The sequence below is a fragment of the Idiotropiscis lumnitzeri genome, chromosome 21 (genome assembly GCF_059441095.1).
Source record: "Idiotropiscis lumnitzeri isolate Australia: NSW breed Sydney's pygmy pipehorse chromosome 21, RoL_Ilum_1.0, whole genome shotgun sequence".
NCBI lineage: Eukaryota > Metazoa > Chordata > Actinopteri > Syngnathiformes > Syngnathidae > Idiotropiscis > Idiotropiscis lumnitzeri.
The window spans coordinates 9,141,358-9,165,006 of record NC_142411.1 but is presented as its reverse complement, the minus strand read 5'-3'; the positions used below and the strand labels follow the sequence as shown (position 1 = coordinate 9,165,006).

The following is a 23,649-nucleotide window of genomic DNA, read 5'->3' as shown; positions in this document are numbered from 1 at the left end:
ACCCGCGTAAAGAGACGTGGCACGTTGACGTTCATATGACCGCTGCTCCTTAACGCTTCCCAGCCTCTCATTCACTGACAGGCAACAGTGACGAGTGTTGCAGACCAAACCGAACACCTGATTGGGATTGGAAACATGGCCTCGAGTAATGGTGCAGTCGGCAAATGGGAGGTGGTGAAGAAAGGCAAGAAAAGCAGTACAGGAGGTGGGAAAAGCTCCGCGGAAAAGAAAGGCAACTCGGGGAACAGGAAAGCTCTTGGGGAGTCCAATCTGCCATCCAGACGTAAGTGAACACGGCCCACTCTGGCCCATTTTAGTTCACCGTCTCAGCTGTCAGATCAAATTGAAGTCGCGAACGACGTGTGTAACTTGACAGAACATTCGAGTAGAACAACATAAAAATGCATATTAAACATGAAATAACCTATTATTGAAGATTTGCGCAAACAATTTAGTCTACGAGCTAGCTAGCCAGCTAACTCGCTAGCTTAGCATCGCGCACTACTTCCTATTCAAGATCCTACGTTGTTTTTTTCTACGTTTACCTCCCAAAATGATATTTTACTCAATTCCGTTGCATTCATTTTGAAATGCACGAAGTGTTGCCCCGTGTCTCGACGCTGCACTTCGCGTAGACGCGATGCGTCAACATGCAGAAGCAACGTCATCAATTGCGAGTTTGCATCTGCTCAGCATTCAGCCACTAATTGCATCTGCTAACTTGTCAAGACGATTTTAATGGTGGTGTTTGTCTTGTCTTGTCTTTTTTTTTTTTTTTTATTATCGCCACGCCTAATCTAAACCTACCTTGCTAATTATCGCCAAAATATTACTCAACGGGTGGGAAGCAGGGCGATACATGTTACTACTTTATCTTCCAAACAGGAATTTTGCAAAAAAAAATGTGACCTTACTTTGATAACATTGTTATTAATTTAATCAATTCGGCCAAAGTATCATGTAAGTGTAACAAGATTGGACCAGAAATGTAAGTTGGTGAAAGCTAGGAAAATAAACACTTCAATCCAGTATCTGCACTTTCTACACTCTTATCCTTATGGGGGTTTCATGTGAACTGAAGCCTATCCAAGCTGACTAAGTAAGAAGCCAGGTCCACCCTAGACTGGTTATCAACCTATTGCAGGGCACACATAGAAAATCAATTATTCTCATTCATGCCATGGGCTGTTTAGAGTCTGCCAATATGCGCCTGCGGGCCGTCTGACCGCCAGGCTGTATTTTTACACAAGTAACCCTTTCTCAATTTGTTGCATCATTTCTGCAACAACTGGTGACCCCTTTCAACACCACCTCAAGTTTGAAGGTGGGGCTATGTGCTGCAGCACAGACTCTAGGGTTACCCCCTGTAAACTCAATATCTTGTCTGCAAGATGTAGACTCACGTCAATCTCGCTTTGCTGTTACATAATCTCCAAATTGTCTGTATAATTTGTGTTGTGTTTTTTGTCCTGAATAATACCAATTCATTATGAAAGCTGTTATGGCTGTTGGGGATAAGATCAGCACTTCGTGGGGAGGGAGCAAAAAGGGGCAGGGATTGCAATGCTTTAATGACTACAAAATACCACCATAGGACCAGGAGTTGTATTTGCAGAGATCTGATCACCGCTGCCTTGTGTCCCCTAGAGCCGTCAGTGATGTCGGATACTTTATTTGAAGCCTTTGAGAAGCTTTCAAAGAAACAGAACAAGGAGCAGGTTCCGCCCAGTCAGCCACAAAATAAGAAATCCTCTGCGACGAAATCATCCAAGAAGCTGTCCCCCAAAAATGCACCCACAACTGCCACTCACAAGACTCTGGAAGAGGCCTTTAAAGCAGTGAGTAACATTTAGCTTTTATTTTTTAATGGAACTTTGAACTGTTGCAGAATGACACATTTCCCCCTTATATGTTTGTCATTTTAAAATGACTAATAATACTTGAATAATATGCAACTTTGTGGACCATTTTTTTCTATCGTGCACTGGAAAAAAAAGCTGGCACACGAGGTTCTGTGAGACGATCACATGCTGAATCCCAGTTTAGCTTTTGCTCAATGCTCCTTTGTTAGATGTGTGGTATTGATGTCCTCTGGTGTCCGTCAATAGTTGGATATCGCCGATATGAAGGAACAGATGGCTAAGAGTCAGTCGCTGTTCCCCAAAAACCCATCAGTGTGGTCCAAAGACCTGGCAGGATACCTCAACTTCAAGCTGACGGCACCGGTGGCTGAGCCCACCCTCAGCAGCTATGCTCATGGTGCGTTCTTTTTGTGCATGTCCGCTTTAGAAGAAAAAGTATTGCTTTTTACTATAGTAGTAGTAATAGCCGGCCATTTGTTTTTATGTCCTGTTTGACCACATTAAAGTTTAACTCTGGTGACAAAGTTCTGTTTGTTTATTTATTTATTTATTTGCTCCACAGACTACCCATACTGTCTCACAAACAAGGAGCTAAAGTCCGTCATCAAAGGCATTCTTGGCAATTGCAGCGACTCCCTGCCAGATTTCTTTGACCACTGCGTTTACACCATGCTCCGCGAACTGGAGAGGCACTCAAGTAGGGGATGGCGCTTCCGTCTTACTTGGTTTATCAACTGTTAACACGGACTGGGGCAAATCGTCTTCACTTTGTTTCCAGGTGAGCCACTACATGGATACAGAGTTTGCATTCAAGCAGTCCTGCAAAACAAACCCAAACTGGCAACTCAGAACTTGCCCGAGGTGAGTCAAAAAAGTGCTTCATCTACTCCTTGCATAGTTTGATGTAAGAGTGTGTTGAAGAGGTGCGGGGGGGGGGGGCAAATAAATAACTATTCCCTCTTTCCTCCTCAGTATTTGGAGTTGCTGCGGTCGGTGCAGAATCAACCCGTCAAGTGTTTAACCATCATGTGGGCTCTTGGCCAAGCTGGTTTTTATGACCTGAGCCAGGGACTAAAAGGTAATCACTTGTGAGTGAGTTAATTTAAAGACACAATCACATTGTCCAAACTCTGCACCCGGGCAGTTCACAAACTAACCTCTCTCCTACTTTGGCAATAATTTGCTGAACCGGGGTTGGAGTTTAGTGAAACAAAAGTGCACCGCCTTCCTGTCTGTCTGCTTTGTATGGGCCGATAATTCTTTGGCTGACATTATTAAACAGGATCATAGGATGGAATACAATGTAACCAGGACGAGTAACATTGTTGACTTTGTTTTTCCAGTATGGCTTGGTATCATGCTTCCTGTCCTGGGAGTGAAGTCGCTGTCCTCATATGCAATTGCCTATTTGGAAAGGCTGCTCCAGTGAGTTCAACTGACTAAAACACAAATTAAAGCCTCCCCTGAACTATTTAAGATATTTTTTCTGTCTTTTCCCAGCCTCCATGCAAATCTGACAAAAGGATTTGGCATCATGGGTCCGAAAGAGTTCTTCCCTTTGTTGGATTTTGCCTTCATGCCCAAGAATGCGCTGTCATCAAAGTAATTGCTCCGCTATTGACAAATATTTCCTTTGTATGATGAAAACATGCTTCCTCATCTTCAAGCAGAAATACGAAAGGAAAAAGAAAAACGCTGAACAATTCACTTACAGACGCAACTCATTCTTTTTCTATATACATTTGCTTTCAAAATGCCACATTTCCACGATGCCTGTTTTGTTGTGTTGAAGTCTACAAGAGCAGCTAAGGCGTCTTTACCCTCGTCTTAAGGCCTTAGCGTTCGGGGGCAAACCCGAGAGCACCTTACACACGTACCTGCCATCGTTTCTGTCAAGAGCCACGCCAAACTGTCCGAAAGACATGAAGAAAGAGGTAAGAAAAAAAATGTAAAAAAACACATCTCAGTTCTGCGCAGTGGTGCTGTTGCACAAAGTGAAACATGCACAATGTCCACACTGGGTCTCCGTTATTTCTTTCAGTTGCTCAACAGTATGACAGAATGTTTGTGTGTGGATGGTCAAAGTTTAGGAGTGTGGCGGCAGCTCTACACTAAACACTTGGCTCAGTCCAGGTGAGTTACACACACACACACACACACTCACTTTGTTTTATGATTTTCAAATGGGAAAAAAAAGATGACTTGCATGTTGTGCTCCTTAGTCTGCTGCTGAACCATTTATTGGGCTGCTGGAATACCCTACCACTAAAGGTATTTAAAAAAAAAAAACCTTGTTTTGAAAAAAAATTGCTCTTTTATTTTTAATTGTACTGAGCCGCCATGATAGCTGTTTTTTATGTCGCTAAGCTACCACTATGGTACGTTAAAATGTTTATTTATGGCCTTAGGCATTAAAACTAGTTGAGCATCCTTTATTTTGTCACACGGGGTTGGTCATGGCCTGATGTGTTTTAGTATCTAAGTTCCAATTGCTCAGTGACATGTTGGACTGTTCGCATTGCGACTTGGGTGAAAAGTTGCATCACGGTGTTGCCGCAGGAACAGAATTTGGTCGCAAACCGATGCCCCCGTTTATTGTTTCAACACGTTCCCTCGTGAGTCTTCAACTTTGGAGGTTTCACTGTAGACGGTCAAGCTGAAAACCCTCTCATGCATGTTTTTTTTTTTTTTTTTTTGGGCTTGATTAACAATTTATTTTTTATTTTGCCTGTTCAGCTGAGGAAGAGTCTTGAGGAAACAATTCAATCTTTCAAAGTGACCAATGAAGAGATGAAAGAAAACAACCAGTCTCAGGACCTCAGTGACTGCAATAATCTGTGTCAGGTTGGCCTCGTCTTCAAGCCCGAAAGTTTTTGTTCTTGATGATGAAATGATGCAATTCAGTGATTGGGTATTTGAAGGGCTGATCTTTTTTTTTTTCTCTCCCCCAGAGTCTCCAGGTGAAGATGCGTGGACGTGGCTTCCCCTGGTCTAAGCTACTATTAGTCCTGTTGGTGTTTGTTGCAGGTTTTATCGTCCAGGACATCCGATCTCACGGCTCCTTCGCCGGTATGACAAGTTTTTCCCGTTGTACGTTCGCCCCGTTAAAATGCGTGATTTGGGTTTTTCATAGCCTTATGGAATGGTTTGTTGCAGATTCAACCACAGCCAAACATCTTCAGCGCTCTGGTGTGATGGGCGTGTCTAAGCAGGCGTGGAGTAAAATCGTAGTCCACTCTAAGCAGGGTTACAGGTTTAAGATTTTTTTTTTTTTCCAGGCTCTTTTCAATCAACTTGATCAAATCCATAGACATTCTCATCATTGTGTGTATGTGCTTGTGTGTGTTTAGCTGGCTGGAGACGAACATGCCATATTATTACTCTGAGACTGTGCGAGCTTTGGAACCACTGTTAGAACAAGGCCTGGAGAAAACCAAAACGGCAGCCGTCATCATCTCTGAAAAAAGCAATCAGGCCATCGTGTGGGTTAAAGAAAACAGCCCGCTGCTCATAGAATGGGTGAGACATCATCTCATGAATCCTTTCAATATAATTCGTTCACATCTCCAAAAGGTGATTTTTATTTTTTCCCTGCCTATTCACAAAAGCAGATAAAAAATGATTTGATGAGGGGAAAAAATAATTTTGTTTGCAGGTGAAAACAAACACCCCTGACAGTGTATACGACGTTTTGGCTTATCTGAAATCGCTGCTCCTCTTCCTCCACCAAAACTACATCTTGCCAGTGTTGGCGTTTTTAGGTGAACTGTTACAACTAGCGTGGGCCAACCTTCAGGACTCCTGCAAGTCAGTAACTTCATTAATACAAATTTGTATTGCTAACAAAGAGTGATATTGAATAATTAACATTTTGATTTTATTTTTTCATGCCCGTCACAGTGGTGAAGTATCATTATCGTGTCTGAGAGGTCACGCATTGTCTTTCACCAACTCAACATGGCAGCTGCTCCAACATACGACCTCTGCAATCACGACGTGGGCGCAGGAGCTGCTGACTCCAGCGTAACACACAACATACACCCAGACACACTCACAATAATACACATGGTGACCCTATCTGAGCTTGCCTTTCACCGCGTCCATTACTCTTAAACTGTGATTGGACACTGTAGGGTCACATAACTAACTCTTCTGTAAGTGTTTTTTTTTTTTTTTTAATTTCTTACTACATTTTTTATGAAGAAGCTCGGTGTGTTGAGTGTGTGTATATATGCTTGTTTTTTTTTTGTTTTTTTTTTTAATCAATCCTTTTTCACTGCTGGATGCCAACACGGGTTGAGTTTTCTACTGTGAAGGTCAGGTTTGTTCGATAAACTCAAAGTGTTGGGAAATGACCAAAAATCTTTTCTTACCTGACACCTCATCACATTTCTTTTTTTATTTAAACGTAGCCGTACTTACTAGAAAGTTAATTACATCCAGTTTGTATGTGACTGTGAGTGTCTGTGTGAAACCATCAATGTTGGGGAAAGTCAGCTGGCTAATTCAGTTTTAAAGTCCCCCCCAGCCCCAAAAATTAATTTGGGATTCACTGTTGCTGTTAAATGGCTCCAAGGAGGATGGCCCATTGATGTGTTAGTTTTTTTTCATTTCAATCTGTCATTATTTCCTCCTCCACTGTTATCAGCACCCAAAACCCATAGGTGGTTGTTCTTTTTGTCAAAGTATGTGCTCTCACGGTTCTTATTAGCAGGACCTTGAAGGAATCCTGACCAGTATTCCCTGCCTTGCAAGCAGTATAACAATGTCACCATCAACATGAGCCGATCCTCTTAATTCTCCATGTGAAAGACATTTGGATGGATTTGAGTTATGTCTTATGGTAAATGATTTGTAATAAAGATGTCATTTCACTTTATTTGTGTATTTCTTGCAAATTAGTTTATGCTAAACTGTGTGAAGGTAATCTAGCATTTTGATATGGTGAGACAACACAATCATGTACATGGCTTGCTAATTGCCTCAGTGTTAAAAAACGACGAATTAAAAGTAATTATATAAATTTGGCCCATGTGTTTTTTCCCTAATGACTTTTTTTAACACCTGTTTCTTTGGTGGTTTTGATGATGCACCGTCTTATGACGTCACACTTAATTTTTAAGACTGACTGAACACCGAGAATGACAAACGCTCAACCCTCAGACAGGGCGGTGTTATGAATTGAGGGCTGCCGAGCCACGGAAGCTTTTTAAAGCGTGTTTCGGGAGTTGATCTTGGTTCGTCTCGGCCATTGCTTTCAAAAGTTAGTTAGTACCAAATCTCTCCAGAAGACGGCGCACTCCCTGCATGATTGATATTAGAGAGTGGGTTTGTGATTCTCAATGGGAAATTACGTGGTTTTAAAAACGTGACATGTCACTGTGCACCATTAAAGCCGCCAAAGAAGTAATTTAACACACACGAAAATAGAAGGCACTTAGACGACAAGAATTAATGTGGGCGGAGACAAATTAGGTTGAGCCACGCCTCAAAATGCGCTCTGTAGTCAGTGCTCTTTATTCCAGCGCTGCATCTTGTTATTGCCCAAGCATCATTCGGTTGAACACAAGAATCCAGAAAAGCGCTATATAACTCTAATGCTTTATCATTATTGTTATTATTAAGATGCAAAGGGAGATGAGGTGAGGCAGGTATGGAGCAGCCACACACTGTGAGTGTCACTAAACTACACAAGTACATCGTGCCATTGCGGCCGTTGTTTAAAAACATATTTTAGTTGCATATCAATTGCATAGCAATTTTGAATTGAAATGAAATGAAACCTCTGGACTGGACTGTGTCGTTCAAACATACTGCAAGGTCGTTTGTGTCGCCATAAGCTTATATTTTTGACGTTGCAATGTATTATATTATTGATAGAAGTCATTTACAAATGATCTGACCCATTTTTCCCCTTTAAAAAAACAAATGTGACCCTTGCACGAGCACAAAAACATCCAAATCTAATACACTGACTAACTTTTGAACGAAAGTGTCGTGACCTCAGACTCAATGTCTTACGCACTTACCTACGCCTTCCACGAGAAAAAAATAGGAGCGAAATATTGCCAAGTAGAGCACATCAATATGTACATAATACACTTCCCACTCAAATGCGTTCTTCTTCTCAGCTGCTGATAATGCAATTACACTCGTTTCCAGCCATGTTGTAATGATGGAAATATAATCGCTGGCGTCAACACCTACTGTGTACCTTTGTGATCAGCTAGTTGATAGAAATAAAGATTGTCAGTGGCTACGTCAATGTGGATACAGGTCCATTATTAGACTCAACGTAAAAACGAAGCCAGTTGATGTCAAGTTGTAATACACATACTCACCACAAGAGGGTACTATAATGTCACGTTCTGAAATTAACTTAATTTTTTTGAGTTGTCCTTTTTTTCCCCATATTGAACGTCAAATTAACAGGTGGGAAATGTATTCTTTGACTATACTGAACTATTCATGCCTTTTAGAAAAGTACAAAACGAATCCAATTTGTTTAATTCAGTAAAAGTTGAAAAATACAGACTGAAATGTTGAAGTATAAATCTAACATAAATTAAATTCAACTATAACCATTATTAAAGGTAGTTTCAGAAAAGTTATTTCAGATTAAATTAATCAGTACTTAAGAAGTTGCGGCCAAGGTTGCTGACGCCATTCTGCTCACCAACCACTTGCTGCCTTGTTTTGCTTAGTTTAGATCAACCCACCCTCCATTGTACTTCATTGCTTTGTCATTCTCTTCTTAATGTACGTATTGTCATTTTTCGTGACTGCATAAGACCCAAAAGCAAACGCATGTGTATGCATGTGGAAAGCTCCTGGTAGATAAACGTAGTTGGTATCTACATGCACATGTTGTTCATCATAATCAACAAGTCATAATTCTTTTGTCAAATTGAGCGAGAATCAGTATTGTGTTAGATGCTGGAGCCGTTTGATTGCTGTGACTAGAATTCTGCTTCTTCAGCACTTTCTGCTAAGCCTGCACAAAGTTATTGCTTTGGATACTCTTTTAATTGTGAATTTCACTGGGTGGGGGCCCAAATAAACTCAATATACAGAGAATATCATTTATTCTTACTCCGTTTCAGGGTCTTGATATCAAGTGTTTAGTACTTTTGGGTGGAAATTTGTTCTTACAGTTCCCATCACAGGAGTCCTCGAGGAGGGAACGGTCAAAAACCTTCTCCAAGTCCACAAAGCTCATTTTACTGTTCCACAGCCAGGACAAAATTCCCCCTGGAGTCTCTAGAAGGTGAGGAGTGTAACTGGAACACAGCTTTGGACTCCCTTTATTAAAAAGGGGGACCACCACAAGAGGATATATATATATATATATATATATATATATATATATAATAGTGTACATTTCTGATAATGTTTGCATTTTTAAAATCACGTGATTAACATTCCTAGAAAATCACAGTGTCTCCCCATTGGAGGGCTATTTAGAGAACAGACTCACAAACTACTCATGTAGACCATAGGGCGACCTCGTGCCCACGAGCACCGTATTGGTTTCCCCCTTATGGCCTCTAGAGTATTTTTCCAGATTTATTTGATTCATATTTCGACCTGAGATTTGAAGCCTCATCAGAGTGTTGTTCGGCCTGCCACAAGAAAACAAAATATAAAGATAAAATAGTAATTAGATGACACCACGACCAAGAAATGAGAACACTCAGGTGTAACATTATAGCGCACACAACCCACAATAGTTGTTTGTGTACAGAAAGAGATTTTTTCCCAATCTGTTGTGTTTACTGACATTCAGCCAACATGCAAACTAGGATGGATCCAAGCTGGAAAGTAAAGAAAACATCCACGTTGATTCTCTTGAGTTAAGGTTTCAACCTGCCGATCCAGACAAAGCGTCTCAGTGTTTCAAGCTGCCTAAGGAATGGGATAAATCCAAGGCTGCATAATCCACAAGATTTAAGGTCCACTGGTATTTTTTTGTGTGTGGTCAAATCCAGCAGGTAGAGCGACTCAAATGCGTGTGCGGACACACGAGCATTGATGCACTGTGTGTCTGGTTTGTTTGCTGGCAGTCTGCATGCAGGCAGGGGGCCTGGGGGGGGCTGCGGTGGGGGCTCCGGTCGTGTGCGAGTGTCGTTTTTAAAACAGGGCCGCGCTGTTTGCAGCTTGGAGTGGCCTGCGGTACACCCACAGGAAATCTCATGTTGCTGCCAGCCACTCAAAGTAAACACATCTGTACGCACCAAGCGGCCACCTTTGCTCCGCTCGATCATTTATTTATGTGCACATTCACAAATACTTGTGAAAGGAGTCATGGTACACTGATTCTGGTCACTTTGGCCACCACCGAGATAGTTCTATTGTTTCAAAACTCTCACCACTTGGCTGACAACAAATAAGTTAATGTTTTATGAGAATAAATTCCTTATGTTTTCACAATAAAGGTTTTTCTTTTTTTTAACCATCTCACTGGCGGCCATTTTGTTTCATTTCTGTCGACTGAAAATTACATCACATTTTCTCAGAGTTCAGCTAACAACCAATCATGGTTCAGCTTCAGACAACAGGTGAGCCGTGATTGGTCTGAGCTCTGAGCAACTGTGATGTCATTTTCAGTCGACAGAAGTGACAAAATTGACACAAAATTTGGCACAAAAAATGAATGCATTAATCTCATGAGAATATAATTATATGGAAAAACTGGATTTTGGGGAGAATTGTCAGATATAATCTAAGCAAAACATTGTGTTATTCAGATAAAAACGTTTTAAAATTACAACGACAAGTTGCGGAAGAAAGTTGTATTAATGAGAGAAAAACAGATCAATGTGGTAATAATTAAATCAATAGTCATCAAATCTGAAACTCTGTCATACGATGAGTAAGATTTTTTTTTTCCAAATAATATCAACAAATATTAGTTTTTCACAAAAGCAAATTGAAATAAGTGAAAAAATCTTTAAGGTTCACCTCATCTGAATTTGACTCCACGGTATAATAAGTGTTGTTTTTTCTTCTCAGTGCATTTCTTGCTGTCTGTCTGTTCCTGCACCGCATGTCCTTGTCAATTCTCTGCCTGAAATTTTAGGGAAACTGCCTCACCCAGCAAAGTATCGGTGACTCACATGCACATTTTATTTTAATAGCCAAAAGATGTTAAGCACAAATTCTGCCTAGCAACAGGTGACCACAGAAATGTCCTGTTCTATATTTTTATTTCTGCATTGCATTGTTATGATTTTTAGTGGTTAGCTGATCTACTTTCAAGTTTGATTAATCATTGCATTACATTTAACATATTCATTCATTTTTATAGTCGTCACATGTACAAAGCACCTAATAGAGTATGTTACTTTCACATAAATCCCCAAATGCCTGCGCCTTTACTCAACTGCGGTTATTTGTCTGTTTACGCTGTGGCCGCAATGTGTTGAACATGTGTTTGGCTCGCCTCCCTCACTACGCTCATCCGCAGCGGCCCAACTAAGGCTTTCCCCTCATTGAGTGGATAGACAGTAAGTAATGGAAGGAATAGAACATTAGCGAGCCCTTCTGGTAATTCTGTCCCACTTGCGCAAGCTGAGGTTGTTCTTCCCTCACTGTGGACATCACAAAGCGGAATTAGAGCATGTATTTGCCTAAGCTTATGGATTTCCATTAGCGTGACCTTGCAACATTAAATCTCAATGGTATTTAATCCTCAGGAAAGCACAACACGACCACCCTGATCAATCTTTGTGGCATAGAACCACTTCACAGTCCAACTCTGGGCGCTAAAAAAATAAAATTCAACCCTCTAGTCCTCTAACAACCAAATATGTTTATTGCATATTATGAATATTTGCGGATTATTATTATTTTTTTTGTAAGAGTTCCCGTGTTGCATTTGCAGGTTTGATCAAGTGCTGGCCGAACGTTTCCACAACCTTGATCCAACTGCTTGACAAGTACAAGTTAGTGCGACTACGCAGAGAAAGTAGACTTTGTTGAGTTTAGTTATTTTTTCAAAACGTACATAAGGCAAACAGCCCCATTTGTTCTCATCAAGGGAGACAGCAACATACAAACCACAGGGTCACAGATCATTAAACACGGACACGCCCCCCCCCCCCCAACTCAATCGCAGAGGAGCCGGTTGCACTTTCTTGAAGTTCAGCATTCACGTGTGGAAAGAAGAAATGGCACAAAAAGCATGATAAATGCAATATCTTTTTATAGAGATTTCTGAGCAATTGCAGTACATCAACACAAACAGTTGAATGAAACAACGCGAGTTATTCACTTTTTTTTTTCTTTTATGCGGTGCCTTCATGTCAGTCCAACAAGCGCACCATATTTGAAAGCTTAAAAAAAATGAGAGCGATCACACAAATAAATACTGTACAAGACCATAGATGTCAAACTAGATTCAGAAACCACAAAAAGATCATGCTTTTGTCCATGTTAACACTTGATCAGGCCATCTTTGCATCATCTGTTGATCAATAAATCTTTTTGCATTTCTATATACAGTACATACCTTAAATAAAGTGCCATCCATTCAAATGAGTTCCTGAAGGGGAAAAAAAGGGGGGGGGGGGATTTGGAGCCAGCGTCTATAAAAGCAGATCTGATAAAAAAGGACAATTCCACCATCATTTTCTTGAAATATTGAGTATGTGTTTGAGTGAGCAGGAACAGGAACGTCCTTTCTGTCCGATCACCGCAATTGATCGCACATCCGAACGAAAAGCATCATCTGTTCATTTACTTCTGATCTGGATGACCCACGCCTGATACCGACTGCTTCGCACCGGGTCCAACTGTCGAGGTAAATGGACAACATCTTTTTTTGTTTTTTTTTTCACGGCAATTACTTTTGGAGTCCCCCTGAGAACATGTAGAGACACAAACACCACAGAAGCTCGGGAGCTTCGTTTCATACACACGCACCATAGAGACAAAGGAGGTTGGATGTACACAGGCACCAAAACACTGCTTTTCAACTCTTTGGAACCCACCTCGTAGTTTGTTCCTGGCTCATAAAATAAATGGATCACTGTGACTGAAGTGGCTGAATTAAAAAAAAAAAAAAATTCATACCACCATTCACACAAGCAAAGTTTGGAGCAAAGCGCTCAGCTTTCATGCGATTTAAAAACCGGACTATCTTTCTTTTTAATATATGTGTGTGTGTGTGTGTGTGTGTATTTAATTAAGAATGTAGCAGCATTGTTGTGAGTAAAACCGTAGGTCATTCCCTTGCGCCAGAGCACATTTGGGATCTTGTCGTCCTTCAACACATGAAAGATGCTAGCATGTACATAACTGAATATAAGGTGCACCAATTTGTTATTTTCTGCCTTTTGTGCCATCCACTTTCTTCATCGGAGCCGGTCGTGAGGAGATTGAGGAAGGTATTCTCTTGGTAATGCCGCATGCTTGGGACAGTACATGATTGTTAAAAAAGGTAGGCCGTCATTTTGGATGCAGTCCATCAGTACTCCCTGGCCTCCTCCAATTCATTCATGAACACATCTTCATGGGGGTTCTCCGGACACTTGAGGCCGTTATTGGGCGGTCGCACGGCATGGAAGCGGCTCCAGTCTCCCTTACACAGGATCCAGGGCAGCACGTCGACTTTGAAGTGCAGCTCCGGCGAGAACTCTGTGCTGATTAAGTTGGGCATGCCGGCGCCTTTCCCCCTCGTGATGAGGCGGCTGCGGTCGTCATAGCAACAGTGCTGCGCCGCCAAAGTGGACGAGTCGCTGGAAAGCGCCGAGCGGATGCAGCCGCGGGCCGACGGCTTGTAGATGTCGAGGCGCTCCTTTGGGCCGCTGGCGTCGCGCCACCGGAACGTCCGCCCGTGGGAGTCGTCGTAGACGCTGACCACCGTGTACGCCACCTCGGAGGGGAAGGAGCAAGGGCAGCTGGGCAGCTCCAGGAACACCTGGCGGAGGTACCTCTGGAGAAAGTCGCTCTTGCAGTTGAGCCACTTTTCACAGCTGTCCACATCTGCAGCAAAGATGACACCATGTGATGAACATGTGCACCACTGGCTGCCATTCACAATTATTTTTGCAGCTTTTACTTTTTTTTTTTTAAATAGTATACAAGCAATTCGGAATTTAGGGGTTTTGCTGCACAATGGCTCGTTTAAGAATTTTAGCTTACTCCAAAATATGTTTTTTCCCTTTTATGTCATGCACTCCACAATATGCGATAAAACTAAAGCTAATACTAAATATAACAAAATTAGCCATGATCAAGAATTTTATTTAAAAAAAATACCACAAAAAAAAACAGCAAACCTGCTTTAAAATGTAATTAAAACCAACTATCATAAATTAAAAAAAAATCAAAATGGAATAAAGTCACTATAATGAATTATTATGAACTTCGTGTGTAGATGTTGCTTCTGCTTGCTTTTAATCTTGCACTCCACAATACATGATAAAACTGAAGCTAAAATTAAATATAAAACTATACCAAGACAAATAATATTATTAATAAAAATACATTACAAACCCGCGTTAAAATTTAATTAAAACTATCACAAATAATACAATTTAAAAAAAAAAAAGAAGTCAAAATAAAAAGTGACTATAATGAAAAATCCCAAACTATTATGACCCCCATTTGGAGAGGTCACTGCTCCGTTGGTGTTTGGTAGCAGTTTATTATTTTTATCTGCTTAGGAGTCGACCCATCGCGTTTCACTTTATATGATCAAGCTAGCTGTGAGTCAAATCTACAATTTTTTAGATATTTGAATGTTGAAACGTCTGATTCACTTTTGCTTTGTGTATCAACTTTACATATTTTTTGTCGATACATTTCGAGGCGTCAAATGGTGCATATTGAACTGGCATAACATGACGTTGGCACAAGAAGGCCGACATACAATACATACCGGTTCCAAATGGCTCAGTGCCATTCTCCATCTCGAAAGGAAAAGGCTCGACCACAGTGTTGACTTCACCTGTGAGCAGAGCAATGATTGGAGTTAAACACACATGTACCATTTTAGGCGGTGGCGTTATCTCACCAGGACAAGGTTCCAGGTCACACTTTGAGGCTTCGGTCAGAGTGCAAGAGTAGCCGCATGACTTCGTTCTCTTCCTCTCGCCAGGTCCACATGTGACCGAACAAGGAGACCACGGAGTCCACTCGTCAGCCTCCTTCTCTGCTGGAGTCACAAACGGTAACTTAAAAGACAAACAGTAGCTGCGCAGCTCTGCCATACTTTCGACTGCATTTGAGGTTTGCGCGACAATATAATTGACATGTTGACAGAGCGTAAATGCGAAGATGAGAGCAGCTTGGCAGTGACAAACAACAATCTTCAAAGGATTTATGGGGATCACGAACCCAAAGGTTTTTCAGATTTTCTGAACTAAACGTGCACTTGAGAATTTTAAGCAAGAATGTGTTCAAAGTTTCCAAGCTGTGTCATTCCATCGAAGTGACCATTTTCTCTTGATCTAACCTTTCCCATACGCAGCCAAATTCTTTTTGAGAGGCCTGGAGTGAAATTAGAGAGAGAAGCTGTGCTGCGGCTCTCCGCCTCTGCACCACGTTTTCTTGTGGCGTTAATAACACTGAAAACAAGCCGCTCTTGATTAAAGGCGAAGCGGGTGCAGAAATACCGGCTTGGGTGTAGCACGCATCCAATTTGACTTTGTGGGCGTTGCCACCTCGCCATGTGGCCGTACGGGAATGAGGTCTCAGGAGCGTCTTAATTACAGAAGACGCAATGGCAGGCATCCTTGATTTATATGTGCCGAGTCTTTAGAAGTGACCACTTAATGGGCATTGTTGCCTCTGGCTGGCATATCGTGCGTGTGTCGTCACAGCGAGGGAGATGTTTACAGGCAAGACATGCTTTTTGGGTACCTGCTTCGACAACTATTTCAAAACTTTCTCTGTTATTTTCGAGTTGGGCCACCGCAGAGTCCATCGACTTGGTTCGTTCTTTTGAATCGATAGCTTTTTCCTCTCACGACGCTCAAGTACAGTATGCGTACAAGCTGACACAACATTTTCAGATCGGGCTAAAAAGAGAGGGGAGGATAGCTGCGGAAGTTATGTGGAACCCAGCCTGCCCTCCCCCCTTTGAAATTCTTGAACTGGCTCAAAAGGCTGAGCCGCGGAGGGCAGCGAGGGCCGTTCGGATGCTGGGGGAGCCCGTGGGGACCCGGGCGAGGATGAAAGGCCCATCGGAATGGCCCCTGTCAGTCTGCGTTCCCAATGTGCCCTCTAATTGTCCACGAGCAGAGAGCTGTTTTGTCTCCGAGAACAGTGGCAGCCTCACGCTGCCATTAGCGAGCGCATCGGAGCCATCTTCAAAAGGCGACCATCGCGACCAGTGTCGACTTCAAAAGCGGCCAGAAGCCGCAATGTTTGGATGGTCGAGTGCTCGCCCTGCCTCGCACGCCGACATTGTTTGCCGCTCTGGGACCGTTTGTCATGCAGCCTACCGAAAACCACTTTGTTGTTCTCCGTCGCTTGGCCATTCTCATTATCTCTTTGTCCAAGGCCACATTCCAAAAATACTGCCCTTATACATTTAATTTTAGATGAAGTCTTATTAAGAACGCAGACACTTGCCATAGTAGGTCTGTATTGGATCCCAGCCTTCATTCCAGTAACTACCCCAATCCCCACCCACTCCGCTGAGTGAGGGCTCCTCGCTGCCGTAGAGAGAATAATCTTCCTCCTCCTCTTCACCGGTTTCTTCCACGATTGATCGGCTGTTGCTGTCCTCACCGGAGTCGGTGTAACTCCAGAAAAGAGGCCAGAAAAGCTTCTTCCCTCCCAGCCAGTCTACTGAGGATGAGGGAGAGGAGGAAGAGGTTGGGATCCAGTCGTTATCCTTGGCCAGGTCCATCTCGACCTCCATCTGAGGGTCATCGACCACCTCGATGGTGACCTGTGTGGAGACAGCAATCGCACCGTATGCGTCAAGAAAAATATATTGTGCATTTGGTCTTCATCTGAATCACTCAGGCATCGTGAAAATGGAGCAGAATAATAAATCTATGCTTGAATTGCCCACCAATTTTTTATTTATTTATTTTTTTTTTTTTTAAATTGGATGTACATGATGATAACGACCATCATTGTCTTTTTTTCAATGAATCTAAGGCTTTTTGCACATTTCCAATTCCATTTCGTAATTTTCATCACGTCATGTCCACCATGGCATCATTATCAATTGATATGTTAAGAAACTTTCAGAAATTGGGAAATTGGGAAAGCTTTCTAACTAAAAAAAATAAAATAAAAAAATAAAAAACCCTGTCATTGTCCACCCAGTCAGCAAGCGCATATTGTTTACATGGAGTTAATTTTCTAAAAAAATTAAATAAAATTAAAAAATTTCTAATCCCAAACATGAATACAGTTCAATGGAAAATCTAAACTTTATAGGAGAAATGGAGACTTCCCAAAGTTATTTTATGGTTTATGATTCAAAGCAGACCTCTTCAAAAAAAATGTTCGTGCGCATTTCAGATTCGGATTGAAGTCATCACCTACAAGCCTTTCTTGTTTGCGTCACTTTTCACAGCACTTTCATCTTGACTTTGACCTCTCCAAGGCGTCGCCATCTTTAAATTGTTTTGCCTCAACATGTCATCAAGGACGTTAAAGCGCCTCAGCGACCGTTTAGCTTACAATGTCGTCACTGGAAATGAAGCGTCTCGTGACGCCATCGTCAGGCATCCCCTCGCCCTCGGATGCGCACGAGCCAGCCAGACGTGAGCGTTTAAGCTCTGGAAATAAAACTCTCGAGGAGATAATGTGAGCAATTATTCCAAGCAACTACTTCTCATTACCTCTATGAGTCATCTTAGACGTGGCAGTGCGCTTGTAACGAGGGGGAAGTAACTTTATGTTATTTTACCGTCAAGGATGAATGGGATTTGTGCTACGTCATTCGGTACACCATTTTGCTTTTATCGACTTGGTGCTGGACGTCAACAAATTTCATAAGCCTGCATTGAAAAGGGCTCAACCCGGAATGATCTTAACTCACCTGTATGTTGGGATTCTGCGAGTTCAAATCAGCATTAGCCAGGTCGGGGAAGTTCTTCAAATCCAGGATGAAGGGCTTCGTCTCCTCCTCGGGTTCTGGCTGAGGAAGAACTCCGACGGAGCGGTGCTGAGGGTGGCCCCACTTTCTCTGGTGGCTGTGAGGCTCCGGCACACTTTGCACCTGGTTCTGCTTGTCCGAGGCGTCTGGGTCGTACTGTATCCCGCCGCTGTGAACTGGGTGGCCGTGACCCTGATGGCAAAGGAGCGCATCAGAAACATGTTTGTGAAAAGCAGTTTCAATCATGATTTATATCTGCTGATGCGGTATTTTTTCTTATGTCGGGCTTTCGTTGCCGTGACGTGTTCAAAAATGTTGACGTGAAATCGGACTTTCATCACTATTGTATGACTGAGTCTTGCGAAGAAATGTAAAAAATGTCAAAGCGGATTGTTCATGAGAGACCCCGAGGCATCCGTCTCACCAGCCAAGTGACTAACCGGCCTTGGTGTATTTCATTCTTTTTCTTTTCCCACAACAGTCATGGCATCCAGGCCCTGGACAAAGAGGGGTCTGTGCCAGAAAGATCCTCTTTTAGCTTTAATGAGAGGGCCTGGGAGGCGTGAGACCCCTGCGCTTGTGTATGTGCCCGCAAGCTCCAGCCGATACGTCCACCACTTATTTTAACCGTACTCGAAGAATGGAATCAATGTAAATAATCACACTCGTGAAATTTGTGCCTTATTAAAAAGCACGGGAAATCCATTTACTGTAATTTTGCGAGTTGTCCTTCACCCCCCATTCATTTCAATCGGTGTCATTGTGAGCACGTTGAACTGACCTAAACATATGAGGGGAGTGGAATTTGAAGATCGTACCAGTTTGTGGCCTACATAAAGCGGTGGCAGTTGAGGAGGGGGCTACGAGAGGAAACGTCTGCATTAATGACCAAGCGGCTGATGATTTACAGTTATGGCATCCAGAACAGGACGTACTTTCTACTCAGTGCCTGTGATTGTCCCATAAAGAAGTTATGTGGAGGGTCAAATTCAAGCATGTGAACACAAAAAGCCCGTTTAGCGAAGAAGCTTGTCAAGCATGATGAATGACACGTGAACAGAAGCCCCCCCCCGCACAAATTTAGGCGTCAAGGTTGATGGTAACTTGTATCGAATGTAATCGCTTCTAATTGACACCGCCTCAATTAGTCGCAGAATGTAGTTTTCGCCAACATAAATGCCTCTTCGCAGCAAAATAAATAAAGCGGTGCCACCTAGTAGCTGTAACTACCGATTCTATCGCAATTGAGTTTGATTGCTACGCTAAATTCTCTTTTCCAGTGAAATTGTGTGAAGTCAGAGGCCTGCTTATTTCATGACCCCCCCCCCAAAAAAAAACAGCAATGGAGGTTATGGCCATGTAAATTCAATAAAGAAAAAATATGTAATTTTTAGTGCCATGTATAGATTTTGTACTGCAATACTGTCGAGCAAGGGGGAAATTAGCATGAAGCCAACACAGGCTGACGGGCAAACCTGAGGCTCCGAGATATCCAGTATGAGAAAACAAAAACGATTATATAGTTTTCTTTCATTTAAACCAATTCTTATCGTTTTAAATCGCATCAAAATGCAACGTGCCAGTAGCAGTAGCATTACTGTCAGTGTTAGTTGCGGCAAAGACAGTTCAGATGAAATGCACTTCATTACTTTTTACATCATCAAGAAGGAACGTTTGTAAATTCACACTTTAGTTCCAGATGAAAAATATTATGAAAAATCATTATCATATTGGTTCTCTAATTAATCTTGCAGACAAGCAAAAGCCGGCGGATCTGAGAAAGGAGACACTGCACCGCTGTGGGAATGTTCACAGGAGACTACAATTGTTCCAAAAATGAAGCATTCTTCTTTCAACAAATTAAATCTTAAAAAAGATTAGTTTCCTACGAATCGATTAAATAATAAAGCATCCAACAAACACAATTCACATCTGCGCAAGTAAAAACTTCAACGGATGTACAGCTCTGCTCAGCCAGGTGTCTCTTGATAGGAACCAAGAATAAATGGACCCACGCTGATGTAAGGCACATTCCGTTCCCATTGTAACATGGAGGTAACAATTATTGACTGACCAATCAGCTGACAGCAGCTCCTCCCTTGCAAGTATTTGTACAAGTCATGGCCTCCTTTCAAGCAAACACCTGGCACTCCGCAAATGAGTAAGTAAATCCCTCTGGCCACTATTGGATGATAATACACTCATTTATTTTCCAGTTATACACTGCATGGGTGTCAAATCTGTCCACTCGAACCCCTTCCATTCACACGCGTGCCCTTCCACCGACAACAACGTCACATGCGAGCTCATCTCATCCTGCTACACATCTGGATCCTGTGTTCTTTTACATTGTATATCATCCTCTTCCTCCCCCTCGTCTTCTGTGATCCTGCTCTCCTCCTCCTCCTCCGTTCTGATCAAAGGCCCAAAGGCTGACGGCACGCGGTGTGTTTAACAGGAACGCCGTATGGATTCAGTCGGGGACCTCTGCCTGGCCTCAAGGCAGCGTCTCTCCTCACACAAACCTTGTCGGGAGATTCAGGCAAAGGTGGCAAAAATACTCGCACGGCGTACTTAAAGCAAAGTGAAGATATTTGCATGAAAAAGACTAATTAAAACGAAAAAAACACCTTACCTGTAAATGCTTTTTCAAATTACATATTTGCTTGCGGTATATTACACAATTACTGATCACATTTATATGAGTCATTTTTTCAGATGATAAAGAATATATACCCGTGAGTATTGTTATTTTGAGAGTCTACATGTGTTGCTGCACCACTGTTCAAATATTTGTTTGTTGTTTGTTTCTTGAAGCGTAATAACAGTGCCATATAGATGCTATTTGTTAGCCCGTCTGTTGTGTTTCCTCATTATGTGTTAGCATTAAGCTATCAGACGTGAAGGCAAAGTTATTTTAAAAACGTGAGTAATTTTCTCTTTGATGATTAGTTTGACAGTAACTCGGAGTGGCATTAAAGAGCTTGTAGACCTCCCCCTCTTTTTTTTTTTTTTACTTTAATGGATTCTGGCTTTGAGTAAAGTTCCTAGAAATGTGAATGATGACACACTCAGGTCAGAGAAAGGAAGTGAAGATGAGATGAGTCCAGCAAACTTAGAGGCGTGTGGAGTAGGCGAGCAGTGAGGCAGCTCTGATTTATGTGCATGCGCATATCAAAGGCCTCTGTACTTGGCTCTTTCCAAACCATTACCGAAAAACAATAAACGATTGCCCCCCCCCCCCCCTTTGATCGCCATCTTTTGCAAGAGGGCAAAAAGTGAAAACAAACGGATGGCAGAATCAGGGCGAGGTTGTGGAGGTCAGGATGGGAAAACAGGCAAGGCCAACAGATCTCAATATTTGACTCAACACGCCTCCTACTCTCTGTTATGTGGAAGGGGGTTGGGGGGGGACCCCAAAACAGGAAATTCCACATTAACACAAAAAGAAAGCTAACGTAAACAAGCAGATAAATGACACTTGACCCGAACTGCGGTGCGACAGATTCAGAGAGGTCGCCTTATTCTGGTTACATAAGCATATCGTTACCGGGCTCCCTCTTTAGTCCGCTTCCCTTCCTCCTCCTCCTCTTTCCTCTACTAATCTCCCCATCCAGCACTTACAAACACACACCCTGCAGGTCACAGTGAAGGTACAACTGCAGCCTTTTTTTGGGGGGGGGGGAGCCAACAGAGCATCCATGGGAGGCCACACAAGAGGGAGCGCCATCTGAACCCTGACACAAACACACTTTGATCCAAAGATCTCCACGTGCAACAAAAACACTCTAAAGAGGCGCCACGCACGAAAATTGATGTGCTTTACGTGTGCAAGAAAGAATGATGTATTTGTTATAGTTGAGCTATGGCAAACTTTACTATAGATGGTAAGAAAGGTGGATCTTTGGAGGAAGTGGATTGTGAAGGACTCGCTCAAAGGATCTTATTTCATACATTCGATCTTTTTGTTGTTGAAAATAAAAATGTGAAATTCTGCATTAGCAAAGAAAGAGATGGATGAATGGATAGATGGATCATTATCAATTGAATGAAAATTGAGATCGTATATATATGGTAGAATCAGAGAGAAGGAGAGAAAGACTGGACCTAACAATTATTTGAATAATTGATTCATCTTTCAATTATTTTGTCGATTAATCAGATTTTTTTTAAATTTCCAAAACTGAAAATAGTTACATTATTTCAAATTGACACTGCAGAAGAAGCACAAACATGAACAAGTTTTGATTCAGTTTAGTTTGTAGCATGAATGCATGAAAGCAAAAATGACGATCATTGCTTTTCCAAAAAATGAGCACACATTTTATTTTGATTCAATGAAAAGGTAAGTCCACTTTCAAGGCACAATCAAATATTTAAATTCCGAGCGTTTGGACAATTTTATATTGTAAAACAATTCATGGATTGCATTAGAAAAAAACAGCAATTAAATGGTTATTATATATATATATATATTTATTTTTTTTGTTTGTTTTTTTTAATTGAAACAACTTTCCAAAGTGTCCATCATACCTTGTGAGCAGCATTTCTGTGTCTGCTTGGGAATCCCGTGGCCAGGCTAAGCAGCAGCATGGAGAACATGACAAGCGACATCTGAAGCCTCCTCACGACCCCCTGACGCATCTTCTTGCTGGGCAAGCTTCTTGTGAAAATGTCCCCCCCAGAAGTACTTGGCAGGCCTCTTTTTCTTTTACCAAGCTCGCTGCGCGTTCGCTGTCTGCCACTCGGCGTGTTGACAACTTTGAAGATAAATGGAGTTTCAGGCGAGCCAAAAGTGTGGCATTTGATGAAGATGCGCACGCGTGTTGTCCATATGTGTCACCAGCTGCGTGTGCGTGTGGCGGCTGCAGCTCAACGCCTCTCTGCCCCATAAAACCACGCAGCTTTGGCACGGCTTTAAGTAGGAGCACAAAGGAAGCCAGATAACCTCACGCAGAAATCTCCCCGTCCGCACCGGCGACCGCTTATTCAACTACTTTAAACCGTGAGTCACTCCGTCGTGGGTGGGTGGGTGTTTTCTTCCGATGCACGGACATCTGGAGCTCGCGGTTTGCAGCTCGTCTACGCAAACTGTCTGATGCGTGAATCCATTATATAGTTGAAGTTCATCCGCTGGCGCGCTTCGAGTCAATGTGCGCGCGCGCCGCCCAGCCATCCGGTGTCGGTAAACGTGCCTTTTTACGCACCAAGTTTACTGGGCCGAAGCTGTGGGAGTTGGGGGTGGGATGCTCATTACAAACAGCTGCGTGTGTGTGCGTGTGTCTCAGTGTGTGTGGTGGGAAGTAACGAATTACAATTACTTGGTCACTCAAGTATATTTTCCGTCTTTTTTCTTTTTACTTAGCCTCCCTATATTCATAAACAGACATGTTTTCCACTACTTTGACAAATAAGACCACTGATGCCAGAGTTAGCCCGAAAAACTAGTTACTTTACAGATTACCTGCATGATCAATATTACACGAGTTACTTTATTGGTTACTTTCAGCAGACGGCAAAAACTGTTTAAACTTTCAAGAAAATTTTAAGGATCACTTTTTAATCAAGCAATAAATTGAGAAGCCTTTTTGACTTATCATAATTGCCTTAATGAGTACTGAAAATAATTGGTCGACTTGTTTTTATTTTAATCTTTTTTTAAAAAGGCTTTCTAGACTTCATGTATTTTTATTGTATGTATTTAACCGTTGGAATTGTGAA

At 42.1% G+C, this 23,649-nt stretch overlaps 2 protein-coding genes across 4 annotated transcripts; one reads left to right on the top strand and one right to left on the bottom strand.

The window, feature by feature from the left end:
- Positions 1-25: 25 nt before the first annotated feature.
- On the top strand, positions 26-6,885 carry tmem214 (transmembrane protein 214). Of its 2 annotated transcripts, none has more exons than XM_088286930.1 (17): positions 26-283; positions 1,648-1,838; positions 2,109-2,259; positions 2,425-2,559; positions 2,641-2,723; positions 2,835-2,940; positions 3,206-3,287; positions 3,363-3,464; positions 3,652-3,796; positions 3,904-3,995; positions 4,085-4,133; positions 4,599-4,706; positions 4,814-4,931; positions 5,019-5,115; positions 5,213-5,381; positions 5,518-5,669; positions 5,763-6,885. In XM_088286930.1, exons 1-17 carry the CDS (start codon positions 136-138, stop codon positions 5,887-5,889), a joined length of 2,055 nt encoding a protein of 684 aa, XP_088143056.1. In that variant the 5' UTR covers positions 26-135; the 3' UTR covers positions 5,890-6,885. The 2 variants fall into 2 exon arrangements, with proteins under 2 accessions (XP_088143056.1, XP_088143057.1); XM_088286931.1 differs by having other exon boundaries at positions 27-283; positions 3,655-3,796.
- A 5,163-nt stretch (positions 6,886-12,048) lies between these two features.
- On the bottom strand, positions 12,049-23,148 carry ism2b (isthmin 2b). 2 transcript variants are annotated; one of them, XM_088286332.1, is made up of 6 exons: positions 22,462-23,148; positions 17,872-18,120; positions 16,443-16,764; positions 14,881-15,021; positions 14,746-14,814; positions 12,049-13,847 (listed from the first exon to the last, which is right to left on the bottom strand). In XM_088286332.1, exons 1-6 carry the CDS (start codon positions 22,570-22,572, stop codon positions 13,330-13,332), a joined length of 1,410 nt encoding a protein of 469 aa, XP_088142458.1. In that variant the 5' UTR covers positions 22,573-23,148; the 3' UTR covers positions 12,049-13,329. The 2 variants fall into 2 exon arrangements, with proteins under 2 accessions (XP_088142458.1, XP_088142459.1); XM_088286333.1 differs by having other exon boundaries at positions 14,881-15,018.
- Between the last annotated feature and the right edge of the window lie 501 nt (positions 23,149-23,649).